The following is a 16,572-nucleotide window of genomic DNA, read 5'->3' on the forward strand; positions in this document are numbered from 1 at the left end:
CATTTATGTTCAAAAAAGATCAATTTTTTATTTCTTTTGTTTAACCATTTCATTACTGGGGGGACATATATGTCCACCGAATTTCAAAAAATGTGCTGGTATCTATTTGTCAGAAAGGCCCATGTAGGATAAACATAGAGACTTGTTGGATCCACTTCGGAGCAATAAAAAGAACTAAAGAACAACAGTTTAAAAAAAATGCTTACCGTTGGTGACGTAAGAATAAGTATTGCTTCGTTTAAATGCTTTAAGTTAAGAGTATTGCGGTCTTCGTCGAATTGATCGTCAGTGATTTGAATAGAATTCTGTTTCGTCGTAAAAGTTCGTTTCAGAGCTGCTCCGCCGCCGTTTTGGACCGCCGTCGATCCCGACGAGCGGCGAAATGGGCAGGCCGTCATCTTATCCTAACCCTTGAATGTTATTGTTTGTTACTAGAAGGATTTAAGCTCTGCTGTTATCATTTTTACACCTGTAACAATCAATAAACCATTACTATCAGTTTTTATCGAGTGGTAAGTGGCATGTAAACAGTTTATGTATATAATACATTAAATACATCAATTCTGATAGGGATTTTTTGAGTAACTGTTTTGACAATGCTTTAATTGAGCGAGATATATAACGCTTTCTTTAAAACGTGTGGAATAAATTGTTAAAAAGTTAAGAGTAGAAATTTAAACAGAAAATAGTCATGATCATGCCTGCTCAGAAAAGTCAATAAAAAATATTTTATCAGAAATCAGCAACTAGAGTTTAGAGTTTATTTATTTAACTTCTACTACTAACAAATACAAATATTGTTTGTAGCAAGCCAAAAAAAAATAGGTAGTGTATAAAAACGGAATATAAAACGTAACTTCAATATATCACAAACAAGAACACATATTAAACAGAAAAAGGATTTACGGTAAGCAGTTCAGTGGATGTTCTTCTTTCTTCTTCTTAAAGTTCCATCTCCTATCGGAGGTTGGATATCATAACGGCTATGGTCACTTTGTTGGCTGCTGATCTGAAAAGTTGTAGTGAACTACAGTTAAACCATTCTCTAAGGTTCTTCAGCCAGGAGATGCGTCTTCTTCCTATGCTTCTTCTTCCTTGGATCCTTCCTTGCATAATAATTCTCAGCAGCTCATATTTTTCTCCTCTGGTTATGTGACCCAAATACTCTAGTTTTCTTCTTTTTATGCTGTTCATAATTTCTAACTCCTTATTTAGACGTCGTAGTACCTCAGCATTGGTAATCCTTTGAACCCACTGAATTTTTAATATTCTTCTGTAACACCACATTTCGAACGCTTCTATTTTCTTTATCTGTTGTTTCTTCAATGTCCAAGCTTCCATTCTGTATAGTAAGATAGAAAATATGTAACATCTTAGAGCCCTCAATCTGAGATGCAACTGAAGGTCTCTGTTGGTAAGCATTGTCTTCATTTTCACAAATGCTTGCCTTGCAGTTTCAATTCGGACTTTGATTTCTCTGCTTTGGTCATTTTTGTCATCAACCCAGGTTTCCAGATATTTATATGTCTCTACTTTTTCTATTTGGGTTTGCTCTATCATTAATCTTTCATTTCCATGTTGCGTTTTTGAGGCAATCATAAATTTAGTTTTTCTCTTATTTATTTTTAGTCCGTATCTAATGCAATAATCGTTAATTCTATTTACCAATTCTTGTAGCGATTCCAGGGTGTCTGCCATTATAACGGTGTCATCAGCGAATCTTATGTTATTTACTATTCTTCCGTTTACAGAGATTCCATCACCCAGATCCGCTATCGCTTCCTGGAATATGACTTCACTGTACACGTTAAACAGTAATGGTGACAGAACACAGCCCTGTCTTAAGGTGGGTACACATATGCGTACAGATCCTTCAAAAATATTCTACATCGTACTAATCGCATACTTATCTCGATCCATGGAAAGCGACAAACCAACAACGAACACACATGTGCGAAATGATTCATTTTATTTATAATTTGGGTACTGATTTATGTTCCTGTTTTTGCTTGTTTAACAAAAATAAAATTATGTACAGTAACCATCGACGTATAAATAAAGATTTTATCTTTATTTATACGTCCATGACAATAATCAGTTTACTGTTTTCTCACGTCTCTCTAGGAAGGAACACGTCATTCACACAATGTCGATTTGATGACACAATAAAAATGTTCGCTGCGTCTAGTAAGCGCCGTCCAAACTGAAAGCCGAGCTTCCTTTGAAGTCGTGAAATAAACCGCAACAATTTGGTTCGCGACGAGTCACGATGAAACAGTACGCAAGCGGTTTTTTCTGCCGTACACATTAACGAATATAGCGTTCACAAACGGTTCGCGAACAGTTCTGCTCGCAAATGTGTTCCCGCCTTTACTCCTCTCTTTATATCTATATTTTCGGACTTTTGTTCTTCTATCTTTATATTGGCCTTTTGATTCCAATACAGATTGATAATGATTCGTAAGTCTCGTCTGTCTATATCTTTGTTTCTCAGTATTTCTATTAGTTTTTCATGTCGGACCCTGTCGAATGCCTTCTCGAAGTCGATGAAACAGGAATAAATATCTAGGTTCATATCTAAGCATCTTTGAGAGAGGACATTAAAAGCAAACAATGCCTGTCTCGTTCCCAAACCCTTGCGGAACCCAAACTGAGTATCATCCATATCATCTTCTAGTTTTCTATATAATCTTCCATGAATCACCTTTAGAAATATTTTGAGGGTATGGCTTATTAGTGGATGTTCTACAATGAGTCAAATACTCTTCTGAGCAGTTAAAGCAATGTTTCAGAAAATATTTTTTTATAACTTTTTCGAAACTGTTACAACTTAGCTGTTATATAATTTTTAATAAAACATTGTAACAGTTATAATTAAGGCAATTTTTATCTGAAAGACGTAATCTAGAGCGATTTGTTCGTAAGTAGTGACAATTTCGCGTATTAACATCAGACTGCAATATTAAATGGGCCCATTTTCTGTGAATTTCAGTTAAAACTTGAAATATCAAACGAATTGGTAGCGGCATAAGTTTGAATTTGTTGGAAGGTTGGCGAAGTTCTAGATAACCAACTCCTGCTAAAATCCTAATAGCATTCTTTTGCATTCTAAAAACTTGAAGCGCATTTTGTTGAATTGCCCCATATGATTAATTCATAGTTTAGGTGAGAGTGAAATAAAGAAAAATATGCCATTTTTAATGTTTCAGAGTTGACAACCCTTGCTAGTTGGCGAATAACAAATAATGAACTTGATAGCATTTTCTTTAGTTGTGAGATATGAGCCGACCAGTTTAGTCGATTATCTATGGTTATTCCCAATAGTTTAACAGTCTCTTTGTTTTCTAGATCATTATGTAAATTACTTGCAGATATAAACAAATTTTGCGCTTTATTAGAATTAAGTTTTAGTTTGTTTGCAGCAAACCATGTGCTAAATTTAGTAGAAACTCCCTCATAACAGATTTTTAAATCATCAATAGTTTTCCTGATATAACGTATGTCGTATGATCTGCGAATTGTACAGACTTATACGGAGATATGAATTTAGGCAAATCTTTGACATAAATCACAAACAAAAGAGGTCCTAAAACCTAACCTTGTGGGACTCCATATTTTACGGATAAAAAATCGGAGAGATGACATTTAGACACTACCGCCTGGTGTCTGCCACATAGATAAGAAGTTATAAGCTTAAGAGAGATACCTCTGATTCCATAGTAATTTAATTTGTGGAGCAAAATGTGGTGTGAAATGCAGTCACTAGAGAAGTTGCTATGCGATTGCCGCGTTCTAGCCCCTCAATCACTTCGCTCAAAACATTAAATACCGCATTTGTAGTAGAACGAACACTTCTGAATCCATAATGTGAGTTGTTAAAGTAATTATTTCACTCAAAATAGGAATAAAATTGTTGTTTGATAACCTTTTCAATCACTTTTATAAAAGTAGAAACAATGCTCATGGGTCTGTAATTGTCAGTTTTTGAAGAATCACCTTTTTTGTAGATAGGTAATGCTTGTGAGTATTTTAGTACTTCCGGAAATACTCCAGTTGATAGAATTAAATTAATAAGATAAGTGAAAGGTGCTAAAACTATTTGCTAAGTTTCTCTTTAAATTTTGCTATTTTTCGTGTGCGTCCCTACAATTAGAATTACTAAGAGACTTTATTATTTGTGAGACCTCTTCTTCCACAACGGGACGAAAAAAAGGACTTGCTCGAGAAAGATAATTTATATAATTGAAGGGGACATAATCATTAATAGTGGGAATAGTTGTAATTATATTCTCTGCAATTGTGGTAAAAAATTGATTTATTTCGTCTGGATTGTAGCAAACTGGATCTTGTATTGTTTCTTTCAAAATTTACTACTACTTTCCAATAGTCTCTAGGTTTATTATTAGAATTAGTAATAAAATCACATTAAGCTAACTTTTTAGCATTTTGTAATTGCCGATTATATTCAATTTTTTGTTGTTTACATGCTTTGAACAAATTGGTATCCTTAGTGACATCTGCAATGTGTTTGATAAGAGAAAGATTATCTGTAAAAGACCTTAATTCATTATTAAACTATTGCACGGGTGTTTTTTAAGCAGTTTGTCGTACTTTTTTTAGTGGAAAATGCTTTAATATTAAGTTGTTATAAGTTTCGTCAATAAAGACTGTCAAAAAATAAGAATCATTATTAACATCATAGAAAAAGTCCATCTTTGTACTTGCTAGTGTTCGTTTAAGCTTCTGTAAACCAGAAGAATTAATAAACCGTTGAAATGTTTGATTAATGTCAACAACTTTATGCTCAGAGTCAATATGAACTTTGCTCTACTCTACATTATATTCATTTAGATTAAGAGAAGAATCCATAAGATTTTCTTTTAAATAAATTTCAACTCCACCTTGTTTCTTTTTTACCCTACAAAAGAAATTGGATAATGAAAAGCCGGAGATGTCAATTAATTGTAAATTTTCTTCACTTTGCCAGTGCTTCGGAAAACATAGGACGTCATATAAATTTTGATCCGCAAAAAAAACTTTATTTTGATCGCTTTAGAAAAGTTATCATCTTGGATGAAAAAAACCATTTGAAGAGGCTATACATATGGAAGAATATTATATAGGATAGGAGGATAATGCAGAAATGTTATGTAGCAGCTTCTGAGAACAATAAATTTGCCAAATAGTTAAGTTATTATTGCTTCTTGACGAAAAAAGAATCAAAATGGACGCAAACGACTAAAACTTTATACTTTTAAGATTATAATAGAACGGCTTACAGTCCGCTGAGGAAATTTGTTGTTGGTAAACAAGAAAATAAACTCAGTTATTCCTAATCCAGGAAAACTTATCCATGAAAAAGAGAAATTCTTAAAACATGAAGTACTTATACAACTAAATTGTTTCAAGATGACATGCTAAACAGACAGGATAATTTAAATCAAAAAGAAGGACCTAAAATTTTAAATGAGCAACATTATTTACCAAATAAATTGCAGTAAATGCCAAAGTTGCTACATTGGTCAAAGTCAACAGTGGCTTAAGCAACGAGTCACTCAACACAAAAGTGACTGTAACATAAGAAAAAACTCATGTCTTAATAGACCACCATATAATGACAGGACATAAATTTAAATTTAGTGATGTAAACATCTCAGAACAAGTTAATAAATATAAAACCCGACATTTCCTTGAAATGGTACACATTACCAAAACTCCAAAATCTATCACTATAATACCGATACCAATCATTTGAGTAATATCTACTGCAACATTCTAAGTAAAATATCCTAACTTTTAAAAACCAAACACTATCTTTTAGTTACTCTAATTACAATTTTATTCCATTTCTGAATATCAGTCTTACAATAACTGACCATGTACCAACAATTATATTTTATAGATCAATTTAACATGCTTCTGATCCTTTCCCAATTTTCTAATATTAATTGCATTTTTCGCTCTTCTTATAGTACCGTGTATCAACGGATTATCTTAAGGCCAGACGTCTGTATTTTGCGGCATGCACAAGCTCGCCAGTGTTATTTATACCTGTACAGTTCTTTATATTTGGTAGCCACGACATTTGTTTGCGACCTACTCCCCTCTTGCCCTTAATCTTCCCTTGAATAATTACTTGAGATATTGCGTATTTTTTCCTCTCACCATATGGCCAAGATATCTAATTTTTCGTACCTTGATCAAGTTGAGTAATTTTCTCAGTATTTACCATAAGACTATATCGCTTCTGATCCATTTCTAAATATGAATCATCTCCAATATACATCATTTACTTTAATTTGACTTTCTTTCTAAATTTTGTATATTTCCAGAATCAAAACAATGTTTATTTTATAAAAACTTGGTTTAGCTAAGACTATATTTGCTTTATTGTTTGTTATAGCGTTTTTATTTATAATAATTCGTCTATAGAAATATAGATCCATTTGTCCAATATATGATAAGTCACAGTCTTCACAATTTAGTTTATAAACCACATATTATTAACTTTCTTACTAACAATAGGTTTGAACTTTGTAAAATATGGTTTTTGGTAATTTATGTTCAACTTTTGTGTTATATTTAAATACCATTTTTTTGTTTTTTAGTAGACTATATATCATACGTTCTAAACGTACTGTAGACAATAAATAACTGTTATTTACAAACAAAATCCATTTTTCGATAACGAATAATAAAAAAAATAAATAAAAGGTTCCATAGTGAACGGCAATTAATCATAAAGGACCATAAATTGAAAGGAAATATTAACTATTTATATTTCCCTCGTGTGCCAATGGTCACTGTTTAAAAACAAATTGCCCTATTGATTTTGTATAGAGAATAACAAACATACAAAGTTTCAATTCCAACTATAAATCCTAATAAATTCCCAATATAAATGTAGTATTTATGTTTTTGTAACTGATGTAAAAACGCAAAAAAAATTATAAATATATACAAAGCGTTTTTCGTATTTCAAATGTCAAATATTTTGTTATTGTAACTTACGTTAAACATTAAATCAAGTTGCCTTGAACTATCTGTTCCTGTGTTAGAAATGCACTGGTTGTTATTTCGGAAATGCCGAAAATAAACTCTATAATAATCAGCATTTAGTTTTTGATCGATAATTAAAAGTTGCACATCGATGATATTTAGTTAGAGAAATGTGGGAAATGTAGATAAATGTACTGGTGGTGCCGTGGACGTTTACCAGCGTATCATCGCTTAAAACATACGAAATAGGTTGACCTAATACATAATACATGACATGAAAGGGAAAGGTCAATTGAAAGATGGCAAGAAGAATGGAATAACACAGAAGATGTGGCACAGTGGACGAAAATGCTGATCTCGAACCTAAGAGATTGGGCGGACTGTGGCCACAGGCGACTGGATTATTTCCTGACGCAGGTGCTCACAGGACACCTCTCTAGGTTCGGAAAGGCTGAGAGAGATGAATGCCTATACTGTGGACAATCGGACACCGTGACACATACGATGTTAGAGTGCAACAGATGGATAATGGAAAGGAACAGAATGGAAAGAGGGACAGGTGTGAATTTTGTTATAGCGAGGGAAATGATTGAGAGAATGATTGAAAATAAAGCAGGTTCGACTAGAATACACAACTATAACCAAGAAAAAAGAAGAGGAAGAAAGACAGCTAGACTCACGGCAAAGGTAAGAGAAAAATATGCTGGAAGTTGAAGGTACAAAAGTGGGTCAGACTGTATGAGTTAGTCTGTATGAGTCAGACTGTGGGAAGGAGGAAATAAATGCCCGTCTGGGAGTGATACCGTACTAAGAGCAATGAGGGTCTTCCACGCGCTACCTGGAACGAAACAGAGAGCCTCCTTGCTGACAGTCTGTGGATAAATAAAGGTAGTGCTTTGGAAGTGATGAGCGCTTCTCTATAAAGACGAAAATAAAAACGTTGACATAATACATCGATATTTTATGTATAATAAGTACAACGTCCATAGTATGCATGCATTTTGACATAAACAAATCATTTAATGTTCTTCTTAGAGCCTTCTTTCAGTGCGTCACAGTTTTTCGATTTCTTTCTAACGCATTATGTTGGATGTATCGGAAATAGCGGTAGTTCCGTAATTAAACACAAAAATATTGCAGCGTTACATACATAAGCGGTCTATTCCTAAACTACGTTTGATTCATTGATAGTTAAGATGCGCGCTTTCTGAAGCCAATCAATTACGCGAATTACGAACATTTGACGTAAAACTTTATCCATGTTGGCCATCCTTTCGAAGTCTCAAAGAGTGAAGTAATCGTTATCATACAGGTCAGTATTTGGCATTATTTCACAGCGCTATGCATTATTTTGCGTTTTGGAATATTTATTTGTCCATTAAAATATTTTAGAAATGCCAAGATATACGGAAAAGGAACAAGTACTGATACTCGAATTACTTAACTAATTTCAATTAGAAAAGGAAGCTGGACAAACTTTATTACCAATTTCTGCTGTTCGTGAAGTAAGTTTAAAATTATGAAGCTTTAGGAATTTCTTTGCCAACTATAAGACGATTGGCAAATAAAGGTATCCAAAAAAGATTCTGATTATTCCATTATAATGAGCGAATCAGTAGCCATTAGTATTGAACCCAAATTTTTAATAAATAAATAAATCGAATTAAATATCAAATCTAATCGAATCAATTATCGAATTAAATCGAATCGAATAATCTAATCGATTATCTAATCAAATACAATCGTTTAACGAATCGATTATCGAATTGATTATCAAATAGAATTGATTATCGAATTGAATGGGTTATCAAACGGAATGGATTATCGAATCAAATCGAAGCGATTAGTGAATTGATTATGGAAACGAATCAAATATCCAATCTAATAGAATTGGTTATCTAATTTAATCGATTAACGGATCAAATCAAATAAATGGACCTTAATAAACAATACTGTTTACTATTTAATCCACCTGGCAATAAAAGTACTAGTTTAATGCTATAAGCTTTTCACCTGTGGCTAAGTACGATCCTGGCATTTGTCAGATTCGTCTATAATTACAAAAAGTAATACTCGAAACATCCAATACATTATATGACGTCATAATTAATGACGCACTGAAAGAAGGCGCTGAGGAGAACCATATCTATCTATTATACCAAAGACTTTCAATGCCAGACCTAGGCCCCACTTTGGCTTCTTCATTTTTCTGTATCTAAAGTCATGTATAAAATAGAATAGAATTTATATACAAAACAGATTTGTTTTTGACAAGTCAAAACGAATACGAACGAAGGACGAATAAGACAAAGGCAGAAAGGAAATATAACTGATTCTGACGGAAACATCATCTTGGACAAACAGAGTAAAATAAGAACGTGGAAAGAATATCTAGAAAAACTATTTGAAGACCAATGAGATAATATCTTTGAGCTAGAAGAAGAGGTAAATGATGGACTAAGAATATTACAGCAGGAAGTTTACTCTGGAATAACACAGTTAAAGCATGGCAAAGCGGCAGGCCTTGATAATATACAAGCAGAACTACTCAAACTAATGGACAACGAATCAATAGCAATAATCGCAAAGATATTCAACAACATATACAACTCTGGAAAAATTCCAACAGAATGTCTGAAATCTGAGTTTATTGCACTTCCAAAAAAACCAGAAGCCAAAAAATCCGAAGATTACCGTACTATAAGCCTCATGAGTCATCTTCTAAAATTGTTCCTAAAGATAATTTATAAGAGAATCTACAAGGTGTGTGAAAGTCAAATTTCCCCCAACCAGTTCGGGTTCACAAATGCTGTTGGTACTAGGGAGGCTTTGTTCTCAGTACAAGTCTTATTCCAGAGATGCAGAGACGTCAACTGCGACGTATACGCATGTCTGGTTGATTACGAGAAAGCGTTTGATCGAGTACAGTACGCCAAGATGATGCAAATACTAAAAGAAACAGGAATTAACAACCAAGATCTGAAAATAATAAGAAATCTTTACTGGAATAAGACAGCAAACCTCAGAGTTAAAGGTGAACACACTGACTATGTGAAAATCGTTCATGGAGTGAGGCAACGCTGTATTTTGTCTCCTCTAATCTGTACGTTTTCTCTGTCCTTTTTTATGGCGTTGAATCGTGGACCTTGAATGAAGATATGTGCAGAAAACTGAAAGCATTTGAGAGGTGGCTATATCGGAGAATGCTTAAGATCCCGTGGACTGTCAGGGTCACAAATAAGAAGGTCCTCAGAAGAACGAATAAGAACCGAGAGGTACTGACCACCATCAAATCTCGAAAGTTACAGTTCTTCGGACATATTATGCAAAATGAATCCAGATATGCTCTCCTTCAATCCATCCTGCAAGGAAAAATATTTGGAAAACGAGGTCCAGGAAGAAGAAAAACATCTTGGTTAAAGAACCTTAGAATCTGGTTTAATACAACACCTGTGCAGCTTTTCCGCGCTGCTTCAGATAAGATAAAGATTGCCATGATGATCGCCAACATTCGTAACGGATAGGCACATCACGAAGAAGAAAACGAATACTCAAAATTATTACGTATACACATTATACCATTTAAGTAACATTTTTGTCAATTTAAATATTAGAATAAACAATAGAATATTTAATTTTAACAATTTATCAAACGACAAACACTAAAAAAATCTAATATTGTCATAATAGACCGACAAATACCCTGACCAAACTAAGCACTGTTCTACAAAAGAAGATCTATCTTTTAAAAACCAAACAACATTCCTGGAGTGAGGAATCGATGACAAAAGCAGTATCTAGCGTAATATTGAATCAAATAGGGTACAAAAAAGCATCGCACGCCTTTGAAATGCTACAAATCACGCTTGAAAGGTATGTTGCGAAATACAAGGCAAGCCTACATCATTCTACTTCAATAGAAAAAAGTTGGGTCGTTGCAGAACTGTTTTCACATCCGAACAGAAGAGTGAATTGAAGGTTTGTATTAAACTTATGGAGGGGCGATTTTACGGACTAAACCCTTGTGAGCTGAGAATGCTAGCTTTTCACTTAGCAGAAAAAAAATCGTATTGTACACAAATTTAATGTAACCAATGGCATGGCTAGTGTTGATTGGCTGCCAGGCTTTTTACAAAGACATAAAAATATAAGCCTTAGGAAACCTCAAGCCACATCATCTGCATGAGCGCGGGGATTTAATAAAGTTGCTGTTAAGAAAATCTGCTTGAACTAGCTATTGACAAATTTGAAAATATAAAATTAAACCTCAGCATATCTATGTCGACGAAAGAGGTGTGTCGACGGTTCCAAAAAGCCACTTTCAAATATTAGTTGGAACTGAAAAAATGCAATAGGAGTTTTTACTTTCGCAGACCAAGGGAAAATTATTTTAGTGTTGTGAAAGACTACATGCTCCCTTTGTTTATTTTTCCACGTAAGCGTATAAAAGCTGAATTAATGAACGGAGTATCAACTGAATCTTGGGGTGAATGCCATGAATCAGGGTGGATTCAAAGAGATTTATTTCTGTTGTGGCTGAAATGTTTTAAGGAATGGTCTAATAGCCAAAAGGTCAGAAAGTGTTTTTGTTGTTAGACTGGCATGCTTTTCACGTAAATAACACGGCAGTGATTGATTTCGTCCATGAAAATGATACTGTACTACTATGCTTCCCCCCACAATACATTCATTGTCTTTAGCCTTTGGACGTGGGTTTCATGAAACCTCTAACCATATATTATAGTAAAGAAGTAAAGAAATGGCAGCGGTGCCATTCTAGTGACTCAATTCCAAATTGCAGGTTTATTTGTTCAGGCCTTTATAAGCGAAGCTAGCATGGCAACTGTCATAAATTAGTTTAGAGCTATTGGAATGTGGCCGATGGATTGACACATTTTTACATACGCTGATTTTGTTCCAGCTAAAAGAACTGATTTATGAGCCGGATTTGTCAGTATATGCGCAGCCCTCTAAACCATAACCGAAAGAAACTCCTCAGCCTCAAACCAATGCAAGAAGTTCATCAAAAACGAAACGAACGAAACATCCAATTTGATTTTATTTCTTTACAGTTGTAGTTTTTATCTGTTGTCCCTGTATGTTGTGACAAACGGTATTTATTACCTTCCCGACTTAGTTTTTATAAAAAATAAGGTGGCGAGAGCTTACAGAAAACCTTATAAGTTTAAAGCTATTATGCCGATATGGAATTAAATCAAAACCATTCATATGCAACACTAAAGGAAAATGTTATCTATTTAAAAAGTATATTCTAATAAAAATCTTATTTTTTAATTAGCAAGTTTATTCTTTATTTAGTTTTTATACTATAGCAAAAATTTTGTACACATTGAACAAGAACATTTTGTACATTTTGTATTCGTAATGAGTATTTATATGGAGGAACTGAGTTGCCTAATGAGTAAGATACAAAAAACAAGTGCACAATACGGACTCAGACTAAATATCATAAAAACCAAATTGATGTTAGTAAGCAAAACCCAACAACCACCACAGCAACTGATATTAGACAATGAAAGAATTAAACACGTGGATTCGTATATCTACTTGGGAACAACAGTTAACTCAAATTGGGATGAAGTGAAGGAAATACGTATAAGAGTAGAAAAGACAAGAGCATCGTTCACTAGCATGAAGCAAATTTTCACCTCTAAAAGACTTACCCTATCTCCCAAAATTCGACTTCTGAAATGTTATGTATTCCCGGTTTTGTTATATGAAATAGAGGCGTGGACAATGACCGCAACATTGATGAAAAAAGTAGAGGCCTTCGAAATGTGGGCTTACCGACGTATATTACGTATATCCTGGACTGAGCACGTGACCAACGAAGAGGTACTACGCCGGATAGGTAAAGAGAGAGAGGTAGGAATAAGTATAAAGAAAAGAAAGTTGGAATACTTGGGTCACGTTATGAGACATAATAAATATAGAGTACTACAGCTGATCGTTCAAGGGAAAATAGACAGCAGAAGGGCTCCAGGGAGGAGAAGACACTCGTGGCTCCAAAACTTGCGGCAATGGTTCGGATTGTCATCTGCTGAACTATTTAGATCTGCCGTAAACAAAGTCAGAATAGCCATGTTGATTGCCAACGTTCGGAACGGACAAGGTACATGAAGAAGAAGAAATGAGTATTTCACTTTTGAAATCTTAATACTAGAAGTTTTAAATTATTGAAAGCAAGATGAACATAAAATCATTCAATGAAATAGATCTGCGACACAAAGAACTATTTCAAGATCATACGAAAACTGAAACAAATCGAGAAATTTTCTTTAATGAAATTTCGACAAAAAAAAAACGAAATACCAAAGTGTCGGAGGAAGTATATAAAATACTATCACCAATTTGGGTAATACTTAACATTGTAAAAGGAAGAAAATTACCTCGCAAAATAAAAATGATAAAAATGGTTATCATAAATTAAAAGTGGAGATGGAAAAATTGACGAATTGGACATTGGACACTGTACGTTGGACGGAATCCCAGATGGACCCACGAAGGGAAGCTGCATAGACACAGTGATATTATGGTATGTAAGTAAGAATCTAATTTATTTTTAAGAAAACTTCCTTTCCAATTGTTTTTATTATTAAATATTTTATTATTTTTTGAATATCTTCACTATTATCAAAGTTTATTATATATTATTATCGATTTTTATGGAAAATTATTTTTATATGGACCTGAATTTTAGTATTTCTTGGAGGAATGAGATCTAAATAATTTTTTTTAATATAATGATAAGTGATGAAATTAGGAGCATTGAGATAAATATTGCAATAAACAAATGCCAGACACTGAAAAAAAATATAAATTAGAAAAAAAAATATAATTGAAAACTGAATTATAAGACAAACTTGGACAAAAAAACGTAGTCAGAAACGATGGTACGCACAGATGAGCATACCTTGGCAGTCGCATAACAATTTTTTGAAAACAATCACCTTTTCGACCAATGGACATCGTTAAAGCGTTTTCTAGGAACTTTAAAGAAATAAAATCAAAGTTTTGGAAATTTTTTTTTACAACTTTCCCAGCTGATTTATGCTTACCACTGTACATACCAGTAGAATCATTAAAATGTGCCAAGATTGACACAATTTGTAAAGTAGATACAAGTTCCAATATTTTTAAAGAAATTATAAGTAAAACCCTGTACGAAATAGATTAAAAAACTTGTTCCTAAACCTCCTCTTAAAATCATCTTGACTTTTAAAAAGAAAAATGCAAATTACAAAGGCCGTAAAACCGACCTTCTCGTTTGTGACTTAAAAATCAAAAGGACGTTGAAAAGTCTCGTGTAAGAGATTTAATGACAAAAGTTTAGCTACAACACGGAAACTGCTAAGCATAACGTTAACATAAAAGTAGGGCAATAATATTTTGTGTCAGATTAAGAAGATATAAATTCTCTCAATTGTTGTATAAATTTAGAGTATTTGTGGATCAGGCATTGTTTATTAGTTTCTGTTGTTGTATGTACTTATATGTATAAGGTGGGGAAGTATTTAAGCACTATAAAAACTAAGTATATAAAAATACTTTAATGCGTTTTTAATAGATTTCTTATTGTTTTAATACTATGGATAAAGTGTAAAATATATTTAAATACTTAAAATACTTAATAAAATATAAATTAAAATGCCAAAGAAGAAAAACATATACTAAAGGATTAAAATGGACGAAAAGGACAATTAGAAAATATATGTACTTAGACGGTTGCGTTTGGATTTAATTTGAGTCTCTTACCATTCTCTAACACGTGTTTCTGGGTCTACCCGTCATCAGAGAGACTTGTAGGAAGACTCAAACCAAATCAAAACGCACCGACTAGTATGGCAATTATAGGAAAAATAAATACCAGACTATGCTACTACCGACCTCTAGCGGGGGAAGATGAAGTGAAATGTCGATAGCAATTAAAGGTAAACTGTATACCCAAGCTTAATCAAGCCATTCAGAGCGATGCTGGGAATATTTATATTCCACTATGCATCAACAATTTACCCATATAAATGACTATCATTTTGTACTCATTTCGTCGAGTAAGAACGAATTGGAAAATGATTTACATGAAAGGTAAACTTCTTTCTTCAAAACGAATAGAACAGAAACTAATACCGCCCACGTAGAAGTCACCAACGAACAAAAATGGATGCACAATATTAGAATGAACTAGCAAAGAACTTAGAGAAACCAACTTTATGTGGAATTGACCATATAATAACGAAATAACTTATGAACGACCTCATTATTATCATCATCATGGCTCTAAAGCTTTTGGAGAGCTTTGGTCCTTTCATTCATCCCTATCAAATGTCTTTCTTCTACATTCCTCTTGTTTTGATATCCTTTTTCTGTCAGAAAATGACGTTTTTTAAACGTCATTTTATGATATTTTATATGTAATTATAAAATATCATAAGACGTTTAACAAACGGATCAAATTAACTAAAAATGTAGAGGTGAAGTCGTATAAAACATTTTGAATTTACAATTAAAAAAATTAAGGTCATTGATTGAGATAAAATATATCATATCTCTTAAGTTGTACCAACAAGTACACTTTCACAAAATTTTATTGCAATCGGTTTAGTGGTTTTTAATATTAGCTTGGACAAACATCGTGACATGAGATTTTTATATATAAAGATGGTCAGAATTTTGCGTAATTGACAAAAACTGGACTAACAATAACATATTTTTACCATAAATAAACTATTGCAATATATCACCGTTTATATTTTTGTATATAAAAAGATTTTCTGGCACTCTTAGTCTGGTAGGATCTTAGATTTGTTTGAGATCAACTACAGATCCTTTGGGAGCCTCCAAAAGTTATCATTTGCTCTCTTAAGATCAGTAAATACAGTATATACGTTTTCCTTATTTATTCTGTTTTTGTTATTAAAAATATTTAACTAAAAATGACGATATAATGTTAATTTAAAAGAATATCTTTTATTTTTGTATGTTGTATAGTGGTACAACGTTAACTTAAAGATTTAATAAATGTTTTTAGTATAATAGAATAATATATACATATTTTTGTTGTAGTTTTGACATTTTTGTATTATATTAATCAAATTTACATATGAAGAAAAAATTGTGTAGATGCAGCAACAATATATTATATCTGAAGGTTAATTAAAATGAAAAACTGTTTTTCTTAAACACAGAATAAAATATTTTTATGTGTCTAAGTACCAAATGCAATGTTTAGATTTCATCCTATTGTTAAACATGAATAAATACCTTGACAATAGAAGATCTAACCTCTAAGCATCGGATGAATAATTTTGAATAACTTGTCTACGCAAACGGAAAGCCATTTTTAGATCGAAATGTACTCCCACCGGAAAATTTGCGTTTTATTGTAAAATTCGTATGATCACAACATTTAATATCGATTGCACAACAGCCCCTTCGACTGCCATACAACAACTGATAGGCGTCGTATGATCGCGACGAGGATAGTCTTTTACTTGGGACGCTGGCGCATTGGCGCTGGTCCTTGTTTTAGAGAAAGCTGGGAAATGGGAAATG

General features: G+C 33.1%; 1 protein-coding gene across 3 annotated transcripts in view; it reads right to left on the reverse strand.

Moving 5' to 3' along the window:
- The window catches only part of Gycalpha99B (guanylate cyclase 1 soluble subunit alpha 2), a 49,722-nt gene that overhangs the window by 27,955 nt on the left and 5,195 nt on the right, over positions 1–16,572 (reverse strand). Inside the window, exons 1-2 of one of the 3 annotated variants that reach the window (XM_072545387.1) lie at positions 16,303–16,479; positions 207–469 (exon numbers count right to left, since the gene is read on the reverse strand). In XM_072545387.1, the coding sequence (XP_072401488.1) occupies positions 207–398 (192 nt within the window). In that variant the 5' untranslated portion in view covers positions 399–469; positions 16,303–16,479. Of the gene's footprint in view, positions 1–206; positions 470–16,281; positions 16,480–16,572 lie in introns of those variants that run through there. The other 2 variants (XM_072545385.1, XM_072545386.1) reach the window with 2 other exon arrangements.

Source organism: Diabrotica undecimpunctata, chromosome 9, assembly GCF_040954645.1.
Source record: "Diabrotica undecimpunctata isolate CICGRU chromosome 9, icDiaUnde3, whole genome shotgun sequence".
In the NCBI taxonomy this organism is placed as follows: Eukaryota; Metazoa; Arthropoda; class Insecta; order Coleoptera; family Chrysomelidae; genus Diabrotica; species Diabrotica undecimpunctata.